This window comes from Diceros bicornis, chromosome 7 (assembly GCF_020826845.1).
Source record: "Diceros bicornis minor isolate mBicDic1 chromosome 7, mDicBic1.mat.cur, whole genome shotgun sequence".
In the NCBI taxonomy this organism is placed as follows: Eukaryota; Metazoa; Chordata; class Mammalia; order Perissodactyla; family Rhinocerotidae; genus Diceros; species Diceros bicornis.
In genome coordinates this window covers 27,170,517-27,186,369 of record NC_080746.1, presented here as the reverse complement: position 1 = coordinate 27,186,369, position 15,853 = coordinate 27,170,517, and the positions used below count along the sequence as shown (strand labels likewise).

The window sequence follows — 15,853 nt, the reverse complement described above, 5'->3', positions numbered from 1 at the left end:
GACGTCACCATAGTAACAGCAACCAGCGCGCATGCGTCCAGTTAAAGAGCCTGCGTGCTCTACCGGCACTCAGCCCGCCCTCTTCCTCAGATCGCTCCGCCTCCGTTCCCCCGAGACTGTTCCGCGACGCCCTGCGGCATCCAAGTGGCCAATCACCGCCCACGTTTTTCTTCCCGTCAATGGCGCGTGCCCCGGTTTCAAAAGCTTGGGGGCGGGCTCCTGGTTTCACGCACGCGCCGTCGGCTTCTTTCCCCACGCTGGTTCCGCGTCCCCTCAGCGCCGTATCTCCGCCTGGCCGCGGGTGTCTCGTGTGTGGGGGCGAGCTGGGCTGTCGCCGCCATGGGTAAAACTGCCGACTCTCCGAGTCCGGGAGCCCGCCACGACCCGGTGCGGAGCTTCAATCGCTGGAAGAAGAAACACAGCCACAAACAGAGCCAAAAGAAGCAGTTGAGGAAGCAGCTGAAGAAACCCGAGTGGGAGGTCGAGCGCGAGGTTATCAGCCGCCTCACGCAGAACTACGAGAAGGTGAGGCGGCCGCTGAGGAGGGGGCGCGGGCAGCCGCCGATGCGCGGGGCGTGGGCCGGCAGCGGGGCTGCGGGTCTCTGAGGTGGTGGGCTGCAGAGGAGAGCGGGCCGACCTGTCACTGGGGAACATGCCGTTAGTCTACTGGGCTGGAGAAGGGGGTGGGTGTTGAGGCCCCCCAGGTGGTCTTCAGGGTGCCACACACCAGGCTTCTAGACCGTCCTGGCCACTCTTCTGCTCACCACATGTTCTTGACAAAATGATGGAAATACGGTGGTACTTAAGGGTAGGGAGAGTAATGCTGTAGTTTTCATAATAATACTAACGAAAGTAATGGTAATAACGACACCTGCGTTTTTAAGCCGCTCACCATGAGCTTTACGTTAATTATTTGACTTGATCTGAGGTGTGGGTCTTTTTCCGGTTTTACAGATGAGAACATTGAGGCTCTGAGAGGAATAGAAACTTGTCCTAAGCTTTCACACTTCGTAGGTAGTGTGGAATTGGCCCCTAGACCAAGGTCTTTCTGATTCCAGAGCCTTTGATTTATTTTTTGCTGAGGAAGATTAGCCCTGAGCTAACATCTCTGGCTAGTCTTCCTCTATTTTGTATGTGAGCCGCCACCACAGCATGGCCACTGAGGAGTAGTGTAGGTCCGCGCCTGGGAACCAGACCAGGTGGACTGTGGAAGTGGAGCCTGCCGAACTTAAGCAGGGCTGGCCCCAGAGCCTTTGCTTTTAACCATTGTGCTAGACTTGGATCCCTCAGCATCATCCATCCTCCTCCGTCTGCCCATCTCATTTTCTCTACTTGCTTCCTGTCTCCATCCAGGAACTGGCATAGAAAAGCTGGACTCCTGGTCTATTTCTGGTACCTACCAGCCCCACATTGTAGCTGGTGTTCTCAGATAAGTCTCCCTGTTGACCTCTCCCCCCATCACGCTCCTTGGGGGGGTCAGTACCCCTATTTCTCCTTCCCCCTAAATTCCATATCTGTTGGCCTTCACCCACCCCCCTCAGCCTCTCAGTCATTGTTCCCTTCTAGTGGAGATAATCAGGGATTTAACATGTGGGACATTTCTGTATTAAAGTCATCATGTGTCATGCTGGTATAGCTTTCCTTTAAACGACCCTTAGATCAACCTTAAGGTTAGATAGAGCTTACAGTTTGTTTTGGGCTTTTGAGTTAAGATGACGATGATTTGATCTTGGCTGTTGCTCATCAGATGAATGACTTTGGGCAAGTTGCTTATTCTGTCTGCTTCACTTTTGTTGTCTTTAAAATGCATCGTGTCTACCATATAAGTTGTGGTGAGTTAGAATGCATGTAAAGCATTCTGCACAATGCCTGACACATGTAAATATTCCATGTGTTAGTTGTATAATTAGTACTACTGCTGTATACACAGCACCTCAAGAAGCCAATGTAAAGTAAATTACCATTAGATTGCATTTTGGACTCTTCATCTGACTAGAATTGCTTAGGGGGTATGGCCTCCGCCCGTGCTTCTTCTCACTCTCCTCGTCTCTTGTGTAATCCCAAGGTTCATTCCTGTGGACCAATGACTCCTTCTTTTTGTATTCTATCCAGAGCTCTTCTGAGTTCCTATCCTTTTTATCTGACTGTGCTGGACGTCTTTACCTGATTGTGTCATAGGATACCTTAAATGACACAACTCCAAAACCGAGCTCATTGTCTTTTCCCTCATACCTCAGCAACCTCTCCTAAATTCACGATCCTGTGTGTTAGTTCCCTATTGCCACTGTAGCAAATTACCACAAACTTGGTGGCTTAAAACAACAGAAATTTATTCTCTCACAGTTCTGGAAGACAGAAGTCTGAAGTCAGTTTCGCTGGGCTCAAATCAAGGTGTCACCTGGGCGACGCTCCCTCTAAAGGCTCTCTGGGAAAATCATTTCTTGCCTCTTTTGGCTTCTGGTGGCTCTTTGCATTCCTTGGCTTGTGGCTACATTACTCCAATCTCTGCTTCCATGGACTCATTGCCTTCTCCTGTTCTGTATCAGATCTACCTCTGTCCTTCTTTTATAAAGACACTTCTGATTGCATTTAAGGCCCACCCAGAACATCTTCCCATCTCAAGATCTTTAATTATACATGCAAAGTCACTGTTGCCATTAAGGTAACATTCACAGGTTCCAGGGGTTAGGACGTGGACGTATTTGGGGACCATTATTTAACCTACCACATACTAGCCCCACCATCTAAGCAGACTGCTGAGCTAGAAACCTAGGAATAATCCCAGAGACTTCCCTCTTACCCACTATTACATCCAGTCATTCACACTGGTGATCTATTCTGCTTCTTGAATTTCTCAAATGCTTCTCTATCCCCACTGCTATGCCTTGGTTTAGTCCCCATCATCTCTCACCTAGATTACTATAATAGCTATTGCTTACAACAGGAGTCAGCAAACTTTTTCTGTCAAGGACCAGATAGTAAGTGGTTTCAGCTTTGCAGATCACAAGGGTGGCACTACTCAACTCTGCTGTTATAACACAAAAACTGCTGTGGAAATACTGAAATAAATGGGTGTAGTTGTGTTCTAGCAAAACTTAAATGATTAAAACAGGTGGCTCATGGGATTTGGCCCTTAGGCCTTGTCCCCCATTAATCTGTCCTCTATTTTGCTGCTAGAATGGAGCGTTTCTTTCCAAGATGAAAATCCAATCATTTTACTCCTGATTAAAACCTTTCTTTGGCTCACAGTTACTTTCAGGAAAGTGGTCAAACACTTGAACATGTCAACACCTTCTAGTCTAGGGGAAGAGTGAGTTATTTGTGGTCAGACAGACCTGGTTTAAATATCACTCAGTTTGGGTATTGACTGGCTAAGTTTCTTAACTTTCCTGTGTCTCACTTTCTTCAACAGAGATTATTAACCACCCAGAGTGTTGTGAGGCTCAAATGAAGTAACCTATGTAAACCAGGCAGTATCCGATAGGCATACATGAAAGGACAACTTGCAGTTTGTGAATTGGCCGTGCTCCTGGATGCTTCTCATCCTGGTACTGATGTTTCCACTGCTTTCAGTGAGCATCCCCACCCTAGGGACACCTACTCTTCCTTCAAGATTTGCTTCCAACTTCTCTTCCTTACTTCCCCAGGTAGAGTTAGGGGCACTGTGCGTCTCGAGGATTTTGTATACGCCTTTACTGTAGCATTTATCATGAGGCTGTGATGATTGGCTTGTTTAACTTTAAATCTCCCACTAGACCCTGAACTTCTGAAGGTCAGAGACTGTTGGATACACTCACCTTTGCTTTCCCCAGAGACCGGTAGCACAGTGCTTGTTGCTGAGTAGAGCTCAGTCAGTGTTTAGGTGTTGTTTGGTACAGGACGACCGTATCTGCATGGTTTTATTGTGGTTGGTAACATTAGTCTGTTCTTTTTGGTCTCTTGTTTTAATAATAATTGCTAACATTTATCAAGCTTTTATACATGTTGACTTGCCATATCCTCACAACAAACAGCCCTATCAGATTGTTCCCATTATACAAATGAGGAAACTTTAAGGTACAGCAAGGTTAAATAATTTGTGCAAAGTTAAATAGCTAGTAAGTGAAAACATTCTAACCAGGTAGTCTAGGTCTGATGCCAGTGCTCCGAACCACTACACTTGATTGCATTTCAGTGCACAAATATTTAAATCCCAATCTTTTCACCAGGTTGAAGGAGCAGCTTTTTTCCTCTAAGTATTGTTCTGTTTTATTTTTTTTAATCTTAGAAATATTTTTAAAGATTTTTGTCAAGAAATAAATGCAGTGTGAAATCAGTTGCTGGGACTAGCAATACTAGAATACAATCATAGCAGATTTGTTATTCTCTAGGTAACTAAGGGGCAGACCCTCACCACATGGCTCCTCGGATGGTAGCATTTGTGCACAACGGTTTTATTACAGCGCAGCAGTACACAGGTGGTGCTCAGTAGCCTCAGTGGTGAAATACTGAACAATTGAGAAACATTTTGAAAAAATTTGACAGATACTTGTTGAGGCCTACATAAAAATAGATGGAAAAAAATACATATCTGTGTCCCTAGGGAGCTGTGATGGAGGTGAGGTAGAGTTGATATACTTTTGACAAATGTTATAATAGTAAATATGTAGAGTGCTGTGGAGTTAGAGGATGGTGTAATTAGGGGAAAAAAGGTTGGGTTATCTCGTGCAGCTCCCTTTATGGCCAGGTGAATTAGACAAATGTGTTTCCTCTGGCACGCTACCCTTTCTCCTGGTGGTTGCAGTCTCAGGCCTGGCATGTGGGCTAGATCTCCGCCCACACATCTCAGGTTTACCAGATGCCTTTGTGGACTGCACAAACTGTCCAGCGGTTTGTGGTAGCCATGAGCGGAGCTAGTTCTTGAATGATGGGTTCTCCAGATAGAAAAGATTGGCCACGGTATTGTAGGCGGAAGGAGCAATATGAGGAAATACAAAAAGATATAAAAATACTTACTTGAAGTGTGGTATGTGTTCCTGAATTGGCTTCAGATGAGGCTAGACAAGAGGGTTGGAGGTGGATTGTGAATGGCTTCAGAGGCTGTAGTAGGTAGAATAATTGCCTCCTAAAAATGTCTGCGTCCTAATCCCCAGAACCTGTGAATAAATGACATGGCAGGGGGTAAATAAGGTTGCTAATCAGCTGACCTTAAAATAGGGTGATTGATCTGGATTATCCAGGTGGGCCCAGTGTAATCACCAGAGGTCTTTAAATGTGGAGGAGGGAGGCAGAAGAGTCAGTGTCAGGGTGCTGTGAAGTGAGAAGGACTTGACTGCCCTTGCTGGCTAGATTTGAAGATGGAAGGGGGCCATAAGCCAAGAAATGTAGGCAGCCTCTAAGCTGGAAAAAGCGAGGAAATAGATTCTCTTCTAGAGTCATTAGAAAGAATGCAGCCCTGCCAACACCTTGATTTTAGTTGAGTGAAGCCCATTTTGGACTTCTGACTTCCAGAACTGTAAATTAATAAACTTATGTTGGTTTAAGCCACTGTTTGTCGTGATTTGTTTTAGCAACAGTAGGAAGCTTATACAGAGGCCATGTTCAGAGACTTTTATCTGGAAGCAGTGGGGAGTCTCTGGGGGCAGTTAGAGAACACAACCAAGCTGTAAAGGGTTTGGAGGCTAAAAGACCAGATAGGAGACTAGTGATATAGTCTAGGTCTTGGGTCCGCTGAGAGGCTGATGCCAAGATGGGATTAAGTGAGTTGGAGATTTATTGGGGGAAAATGTGAAGGTGAAGGAGAGGGAATAGGAGTAGGGAAAAGGGAGAGAGGACGAAAGGAGGATTGGGTAGGAAGAGTCTTCAGGCTGCTTTGGCTGATGGGGTGTCCTCCAGCCAAAGTTGCCCATTAGAGGAATCCTCTGTCCTGCTCAGTCATTGGGAGCAGGCCAGGGAAGCATGTCTTTTCCAGTCGTGGATCTGGAAGAGTGACTGCTGGCATCCTCAGTCAACTGTGCTCCCCACAATGAGAGATCTGGGTGGCTTATTTCTAAGCCCCATAAGGGGGTGTGTGTTGGAGGGGCTGAGGGGAACTCGGGGATTGAAGCTTATTGAGCTATTTGTTTTAGTTCAGCAGTTGTTTTCGCTGTTGCTCAATGACTCAAGCTCCCTGCGCCTGGGATTCATTTAGACTTTATTATTATCAGCTGTGCCGTATAGGAACTCCGCATTCTAATCTGGATTTTTTTTCCTGCTTAATCAGAATTTGGTCTGGTGTGATTTGAAGCAGATTGCTTTTCTTTTCTTGGTTGCAATAGGTGGAGCATTCTAGGAAGTTTTTATACTTCTTTTCTCCTGCGTTCAAGATGTAAAAGCTTTATTCACTTTTGTGAGAAACAAGTTGTAAGAAGAGAGTTGTAAGAAGTATAGGAGGATAGTTAAGTGATATCCACCCTATTCATCCTCTGCCCCCTCCAACTTGTCCACGAGTGTTGGAAAGTCTTTAACAAGTATGGTCGCTGAAACATCTGTTCTTTACTTTCAGAAGAATGATACAGATTTTAGAAGGAGTGGGAAGGTTGGGAAGCAGTAATGATTTTAAGAAAAGAAAGAAATGAAGGGAAGGGGAAAGAGTGTTATTTTGTTTATAGGAACCATAGCCATTTTCTGCTTTGGCTTCTAAGTGTTCTTTGGAATATAATTGAGAGTCTTCTAGAACAGAGTTGGCACACTTTTTCTGTAAAAGGCCAAATAGTCAATATTAGGCTTTGTGGACCATACGGTCTCTGTCACAACAGTAAACAATAGGTCAATAAATGGTTGTTTCTGTGTTCCAGTAAAACGTTACAAAAACAGACAGCAAATTGGATTGGGCCATAGTTTGCTGACCTCTGTTCTAGATCATCAGTGGAATAAAAATTTCCTTCTGTTTCCTTGGTGACTTCTTTCTAAGAATGTGTTGTATATCTTTACATTGTAATGGCTGATGGAGTGCTGGAACAGTTTCATTCTTGCAAACATTCTCTCTAGGAAGTTAACAGACTTTAGAAAGATGTGCAGTATTTCATCTGAGTAGCCTGCTTTACCTGTGCTGTATCTCCGATGGGGATTGAAGAGTGTTGCCCATCTAGCTCCTTCTGTAAGCAATCCGTTCTCTGTGAAAACAGTTTTTTAGCTGATAATACTACAGGTGCAAGGGTGGATGGCACCGTTTTACTGTCCTGTTTGGGAGATTTACCTTCTAATTGAGATTCTTGAATGGGACAGGATATTATTCTAATAAACTTTTCTCCTTCTAATGCTAGTACACTGATTCTGCCTCCTCTACAGTGTTATCTGGAATGATTTGTAGGGATTAAGGCAATGTTTTAATATTTGTGTTTTCAGCATTTGAGGACTGGAGAATAACCCTGTCTGGGCTACATTAAGAATCTTGGGAAAGATGATGTGTAGACTGTAAAATGAAATACAAGCTGTCATCCGTTTACTGCCTGGAGTATAATTTAAATAAATGAACCTTACAAATGCAACCTTCTCCTTTTGTGAATCATGAATAATTTGGCAGCCTATTCCCAGATCTAAACAGTAGTTCCTGCTTTCAGCATCTGTAATAAAATAATTCTCCTGAGCAGCCTAAATGCAGTTCACAAAATTGGGTTTATGCTAATGAAGAACATCAGTAATGGACACTCAGATAATGTAAAGTTAAAAGGCAAAATGTTACTTATTGTCGCTTCAAAGTGTGACAGAGACACTTCCCCTGATTATTGTTAAATAACACCCCTCCTTCAGTGTATACCAAATGGGTAGTTGTCAGGTTGGATTTCACATACCACTGATTTGTCGTTAAAACTTTGAAAGGTTTGTGCTAACAAGATATATTTCTCCAACTAACTTCGATCTGTTCTCCAAAGTGTGTAAATAGAACTGTTCTCATCGAGGCCTGTGGTTTAGGGTCATTTGCCTCTTATTTCTTAAACTGATATTCCTTGAAGGATGAACAAAAATTTTCTTCCTAAAATTGGTGTGGTGGTGATTTACTGTGTTCTTTACATTTTAGAGGTGAAGCATGTTCACGGTAGTAGTACTAGTGTGTGTGTGTTTTTTGAGTGAATGAAGTTTTTTTTTTTTTTACCAATTGAAATGGTTACAAATTTATATTTTTGATGCATGTTGGCTTCCTCAAGACATATTTCCTTTCAGAAGGAGTGATGGTTTTTAATCAGAAGTGGTGATTGAATTCAATCCTGCTGTACCAAGGATGAGCTAGGCAAGCACAATGTAGACAAAAAATGGTTTTGTTGTAAAACGAATTATACAGTACATTATTTTGTCATAGCTGACAGTCTCCTTTTTCTTTTTTTCAGATAAATGTAAATGAAATTACAAGATTTTCAGATTTCCCCTTGTCCAAAAAAACATTGAAAGGTAGGTATATGATGATCTTGGGACATGTTGGATTTCTTGATGTTTTTTTAAATAGAAAAGAGTTTAGAGAGTTTAACTTGAAAAATATTATTTTGGCAAATAATTTTGCTATCATGAAAACCTATAACAAGAAACAATATTAATTCGAGTTTTACCAATTTGTCGTTCTGTCTTTTCCTGGAGTGATTAAAGAACAGTAGTAAAAACAAGATACCAGGGCCGCTGAATAATTAAAATGAAGTCTAATTATGTTAGCTAAAATAAGCAAGAGAACAAACAAAAGTGTGACATCTTTTATATTAGTTTACTAGTGCCACCAGAACAAAACAGCACAGACTAGGTGGCTTAAACAACAGAAATTTATTTTCTCACGATTCTGGAGGCAAGATGTCCAAAGATCAAGATGCTGGCAGCATTGATTTTCTCTGAGGGCCATAAGGGGAGGATCTGTTCCAGGCCTTTCATCTTGGCTTTTAGTTGGACCCTGCCTCATCACCTGGTTGTCATTCTGTGTGCTCACACCCCTGGTGTCTCTGTGTGTCCAAATTTCCCCTTCTTATAAGGACACTGGTCAGGTTGGATTAGAGCCCACTCTAACGGGCTCATCTTAACTTAATTACCTCTTTAAAGACCTTATCTCTGAATACAGTCACATTCTAAGATACCGGGGGTGAGGGCTTCAACATAAGAATTTTTTGGGGGGCGGTGGGGGTGGCGTAATTCAACCCATAATACCGTTACACAGGGATTTTCTAAAGTGTCATTCTCTTCCCTTCCATACTGGCAGGTTTGCAAGAAGCCCAGTACCGTCTGGTAACTGAGATACAGAGGCAGACCATCGGGTTGGCTTTACAAGGTAAAGACGTTCTTGGAGCTGCCAAAACTGGATCTGGCAAGACTTTGGCTTTTCTTGTTCCAGTAAGTAGTTTATTCCTATTGCGTCAGATCCTCTATTACATGATTTTAAAACATTCTGTGCCTAGTTAGAAATAAATAAATATGTAAAGAGTTGTTTCATGTTGGATTTCCCTGGCTAGAATGCAAGCTTTATCAGAAAGGTGCCAAATCTGTCATCTTCTCCACCGTGTTCCCCAGGTCCTTAGCGCAGTGCCTTACACGTGGCACTCCATAACTTATTGAATAAATGAGTTATTGTGCCTTGACAAGCCCTTACAGTCCTGAAGGATGGGGGACATTCCAGGGTGTCAGGTCAGAATGGTTCTGCTCTGCTGTAAGACCGGTGGGGAAAGCTGTTTGTGCTCTCACCCTTGCAAACCTCCCAGTTACATTTATACTTCCACCTGTTACGATAAAGTTGAAATATGCTCACTTTAAGGAGATTGGGTCATTCGTTGAGAATCTTCTGGGACATTGATACCGGTTCTTTATGGCAGTAAAACAATAGACCCTCTTAGGCATTCACTTATATCTCAGTTATGCAGTTGGTCTCATTTTTAATTCCTACGAAATAATTGGGTCAGAAAACTCACATTTGAGTTTTTGTTCCAAGTATTGCAAAACCATTTTTCTCTTAAATCTTAATTTTTTATAATAATGTCTCTGTACAGCTAGAAAACTTAGTCACTGTATAACTGTAGCAGTTACACAGATGAAAGTTTATTGTAATGTGGTCTCTGCTCAGAAAATGGTGACAGATGTTTTTCTGAAATCCGTTTTAATGGTCTGAGGGCTGCACATACCTTTTGCTAATCGCCAGTCTCCTGATGGCATGGCTCTGGCAGCAGCTGAGCTACCATGGGGCTTCTTTTCCCTTTCCTCTTGAATTGGGGGAGGATACTTCTCATGGATGGAAGAAAAAGGAAAAAGCGAACAATTTCTTCTGATTAGGTAAAACTCATGACTGGTATGCCTTCTGCTTGGAAGATGCTTTTGATTTGGAGGGTCAACGTTAAGACTCAGGGATGAAAAAGCTACCTTTTCTAAAGGACTTATTCAACATGAATTTGCTATCTCTTTTGAGGTACTGGAAGCCTTATATCGTCTGCAGTGGACCTCAACAGATGGGCTGGGGGTTCTGATAATATCACCTACGAGAGAATTGGCCTATCAGACCTTTGAGGTTCTCCGAAAAGTAGGAAAGAATCACGACTTTTCAGCTGGTCTCATCATTGGTGGAAAGGTTTGTCTTTTTGTCCTTGTCCGTCCTTCTTACCCTCTGTAACTTATGGTGGAGCACTGTAGCAGTTGAGATGGAAGAGGTGGAGATTTCCTCTAAACGGATAGGCTGGTCCCCTTGACTGTGGATGGTAGCATCCTGGTGTGGTCACTGTCATCTAAAGTCTGGTCATCAGTTTTGCAGGTCCAGAAAGTCCATTATGTCAGGGTTTCTGAATTGATCAGTTTCTCTGAGATTAATCTACTCTAACCAACCTGTAAATCTATTTGTTAATATACATTGGGAAAGATACCATTTCAATATGTGAACTAGTTACTTTTAATAAGGTATCTAAGAGTTTGAATAATTCAGAACATTGCTGGGTCAGCAGCAGAAGAAAGGAAGATAGTTTTGAGGAATGTTTATTTTAGGTCTTGGTAAAACCTGCTCAGCTTTTGCTGTACTTTATAGTACACCTGGAATGCTTAAATCTGCTAGCCTCTTCTAGGGTGAGGATAAATACTTGAATTCTTGAATTTATATGCAAACGTAGGCAAAAAAAGTAGAGCATCACAAACCCTCACAAACACATGTCACCCAGCTTTAACAACTACCATTCTGTGGTTCTTCTTTCATGGAGACAACTTCTAGAATGTAGAATGCTCAGCTCTTTTTTTTTTTCAGTCCACAAAGTGCAATGAGTGTTGTCAGAGAGCCTGTTCAGTGCCCCCTGGGTCCTAACTTAAAGAATGGGAATAAGTCCAGTTTTTAAGTTGATTCTGGTTGACTTAATAGGAAATCAAGATGCTTGGAGCATTCATATGATATTTTTCTTGGCCTCAAAATCCTGGGTATGATTAAGAATCTTAGTGAAAATACTTCACTAAGATATTTTATTTGGCCCAGAAATTTGGATGTGCTGCAGAAATAGAAGGGAGAAATGACATTTATTTCTAGAGTATCTGCATTGTATAATGAAATGCCACATGCAGGTGGCTTTTGTAGTTTTGGTATACAGGCTGCTCAGTGATGTGTCTGTGTAATCAAAAGAAACAACTGTTTTCAGGATCTGAAACATGAAGCTGAGAGGATCAATAACATAAATATACTCGTTTGCACACCGGGTCGGCTCCTTCAACACATGGATGAAACAATATGTTTTCATGCTACCAATCTCCAAATGTTAGGTGAGTCTAGTGAATTTTTAATGAAAAAATCTCAGACTTAGGAGAGAGCCCTCATAAATTTTAATGATAGAAATGTTTTACTGGATAAATATTTTGATTAAAAACAATCTGAGAAATAACTTGAAATAATTTTTTGGCATATGCGTTCAAACCCAGAGAAACTTTTTTTAAAATCAAAATAGAAGAATATAAGTACTCTTTTTTTTTTTTTGTGAGGAAGATCAGCCCTGTGCTAACATCTGCCAATCCTCCTCTTTTTTTTGCTGAGGAAGACTGGCCCTGGGCTAACATCCATGCCTCATCTTCCTCCACTTTATGTGGGACGCCGCCACAGCATGGCTTGCCAAGCGGTGCATGGGTGCGCGCCCGGGATCCAAGCCGGCGAACCCCGGGCCGCCGCAGCGGAACGCTAGCACTTAACCACTTGTGCCACCAGGCTGGCCCCCTAAGTACTCTTAACATGTGAAATTAGGCACTTCAGTATTTGACACTGAGTTTTACCTTTTAAGAAACATCCACTTCTGATATTACCTAATTTATATTTCTTAAATCAATTTTTTGTTTTGGAACAATTCTAGATTCATAGAAAAGTTGCAGTAATAGTAGAGTTCCTGTATACCCTTCCCCCGGTTTCCCCTAGTGTAGCATCTTACATAATTATGGTACCTTTGTCAAAACTAAGATTAACGTTGGTGTATTATGTAAATTCCAGACTTTATTTGGATTTTACCAGTTTTTCCACTAATGTCCTTTTTCTGTTCTAGGATCCAGTCCAGGATTCCACATTGCATGTAGCCTAATGTATATTTTAAATATTGTAGTTCAATTTGCATTTTCCCTTTTTAGTTCTTGATGAAGCAGATAGAATCTTGGATATGGGCTTTGCTGATACCATGAATGCTGTTATTGAAAATCTTCCCAAGAAACGTCAGACTTTGCTTTTCTCAGCTACACAAACCAAATCTGTAAAGGACCTTGCACGCTTGAGTTTGAAAAACCCTGAGTATGTCTGGGTTCATGAAAAAGCAAAATACAGGTATGTACTATTTGGAACCCTATTTGATTCAATCAAGAATTAGTGTTCTTGGGCCGGCCTGGTGGCAGAGTGGTTAAGTTCACACACTCCACTTCAGTGGCCCGGGGTTTGCAGGTTCGGATCCTGGGTGAGGACCGGCGCACCGCTTGTCAAGCCATGCTGTGGCGGCGTCCCATATAAAGTAGAGGAGGATGGGCACGGGTGTTAGCCCAGGGCCAATCTTCCTCAGCAAAAAAGAGGAGGATTGGCAATGAATGTTAGCTCAGGGCTAATCTTCCTCTCTCACACACACACATACACACACACAAAAATTAGTGTTCTCTTTTTAGTTTAAGAATTTGATATTTTTAATTAATATTTTCTAGGAAATGTCATTTTATGTGTTACTAGATATGCAAAGCAAGTAAATATATTAGTAAAAATTATTTAAATTCTTGATGCACCTTTAAATGTGAGAATACTGGAATGCGGTGTTTTCCAAAATGTGGTCTTGGGAACAAATATTTTTCCATAAGATGTTAACAGGTATTTATTTACCACTATCTCCCCATAAAATGGAGATGGATGCATTCCAGGAGGATACATTCCTGGATAGATAAGTAGCAAGTGCTGAGTTCAAGTTTTCTTTAAGACTTTGCAGAGCCTTTAATATTTTCATGGACACTGATTTTTCCAAAGCAGTAGGAGATGAATATAGCTTTCTGCATTTACTAAAATTATTTGGGTACAGAATCATTCTTTTTAGCTGCGTTACGCAGGACTAGTGTGCTTTGGAACACATTTTATCAAATGAATTAATATTTAGCAAAATACCTTTCTGTTTAAAATATTCCAGCAACTGTTTTGTCCGGGTTTCACTGAAAACCAGAGAGTAAGATGTGTGTGTTTGTAACAATAAAAAGTGCGTGTGTGTGTGAGAGATGTGTAAATAAGTTGGGAAATGTTTTAAAGTGTATTTTGATATGACAACTGGACGTGTCTGTATGTCTGGTATGAATCATTGCAGACTATGGACATAGTTGACTTCCAGAAATATTTTCCAGTGAATATAAGTTGAATCTATGTTGAAGATCTCAATATGGATTCAATCCTTCCATTATTTCTATCTAAAAACTTGCATATCTTGCTATGAAATGTTAGTCTGAAAAGAGATTGGGAAAATGAATTGAGTTATCCTGTTGGAAGTCTTTAAATACAGGAAATATGGGCATTCAGGCCCACTTTGACCTTCTTCAACCAACAGATGTCTAGGATTTAAAAAAGCCTGAGAAGAGGCCAGACTCTATGCTTCTAGGTGATCCTAATGGATAAACTTTAGAGAATCTATGAGTACTGGTCGCTTTGGTTATCAAAAACTCTGGAATGGAATTGTAAGATACTTGAGGTATAGCTTCCTTCTTGACTTACTATTGAGGAGACATTGGTCTTGATAAAGCTGTGGTGAGATGGCTATTGAAATTCTTGGTACAATTAATTTGATAATCTAGAGACTGACTGTCTAGGTCTTTTGATTTTCTTTGTTCTATTTGCTGTTTGCTTTCAGCCTATTTTCAAAACTCATTAATGTCTTTAGCAGACAATAACTTTTCCATTGTTAAATGGTCTCTAAAACCTTTTATAATTTATATAAGTTAATTGTACATATTACCCCTGTTCCCATTTCTGTAGATAATAAGAGTTGGTTATTATCTGTAGATCATAGAGTTAGAAGAAAATGAATACACAGACTGTTGATTTTTGTAAATGATTTCCAAAATGCAGTTCCATCACTTGTGGGGAAAAACGAAGGCTTTCAGAAATCATTTTAGAAGACAGATATTTAGTGACATAATTTACGAAACTGCAGGTTGTGATGATGACTGCAGTACTCTGTAATTTCAGAATCACCAGAAGCATTATAAAAACCAGATGCTGTTGTGAACTTTGTCTTATGTCGTTATTGAATTTTCCCCTTTAGCACCTTAACAATTGGATTAATATACCACGAGAGGTTATAGTCAAGAATATTTTAAGGCATTATAGAATATTTACTCTCAGATTGTGAAGGACCAGAAAATCAAAATCGCATCTTTCTGAACTTGTATGTCAGAATATACTTGGAAGAAGTACACCAGTGTGTTTTCTTTGTTGCTGTATGTAGTGAAATGATGCTTCTAATTTTTTTTTTTTAAGAAAAAATAGTTCTCTTTGGGCCATAGTGATTTGCCGTGTTTTACAATGAGTATAAGTTGAATTCTGTGGTGAATTGTGAAACATTTCAAATTTGAGATGGATATTCTGAGCTTCTGTTAATAGGTGCATACAAATTTACTGTTACATTTCTTGTTAATTTGAATCGTTAGTCTTTATGAAATGTTCCTCTTTATTTTTACTAATACCTTTTGCCCTAAAGTCTAGTTTGATATTAGTCTGCCTATAGTAAGTTTCTTTTGGTTAGTGTTTGCATGGTGATTCTTTTTCTGTCCTTTACTTTCTACATTGTGTGTGCCTTTATATTTTAGATTTGTCTTTGTAAGCAGCATATGGTTCTATTCTTATTTACCTGGTGTGATAATTGCTTTTTTTTTGTGTGTGTGAGGAGATCAGCCCTGAGCTAACATCAGCCAATCCTCCTCTTTTTTTTGCTGAGGAAGACGGCCCTGGGCTAACATCTGTGCCTATCTTCCTCCACTTTATATGGGACGCCGCCACAGCATGGCTTACCAAGCAGTGCGTCGGTGCGCGCCCGGGATCCGAACCAGCGAACCCCGGGCCGCCGCAGCGGAGCGCGCGCACTTAACCACTTGCGCCACCGGGCCGGCCCCGATAATTGCTTTTTAACTGGAAGATTTCATTCATTACATTTACCTTACCCTATTATTATTTAAGTCTCTTTACTCCTTCCTACTGTGCCTTCATTGTCAAGTATTTTAATTCCACACATATTTTAAGCCCCATAAACCATTATTATTATTGTTTGAAACATCAGTTTGTATTTAGACTTACCCAAATACTTATTCTTTCTGATGTTCTTACTTCTTGTATCTTTTTTTCATGTGCTCAGAGAATTTCCTTTTAGTTCAGATTTACTAGTGAAAAACTCTGTTTTGACTTTTCTGAAAACCTCCT

General features: G+C 41.1%; 1 protein-coding gene across 3 annotated transcripts in view; it reads left to right on the top strand.

The window, feature by feature from the left end:
* Positions 1–250: 250 nt before the first annotated feature.
* Positions 251–15,853, top strand: part of DDX10 (DEAD-box helicase 10) — a 286,412-nt gene continuing 270,809 nt past the window's right edge. For 2 of the 3 annotated variants that reach the window (XM_058545265.1, XM_058545268.1), the window contains exons 1-6: positions 270–525; positions 8,346–8,406; positions 9,194–9,324; positions 10,388–10,546; positions 11,589–11,709; positions 12,556–12,745. In XM_058545265.1, the coding sequence (XP_058401248.1) occupies positions 340–525; positions 8,346–8,406; positions 9,194–9,324; positions 10,388–10,546; positions 11,589–11,709; positions 12,556–12,745 (848 nt within the window). In that variant the 5' untranslated portion in view covers positions 270–339. Of the gene's footprint in view, positions 526–8,345; positions 8,407–9,193; positions 9,325–10,387; positions 10,547–11,588; positions 11,710–12,555; positions 12,746–15,853 lie in introns of all 3 variants that reach the window. The other variant, XM_058545267.1, reaches the window with a different exon arrangement.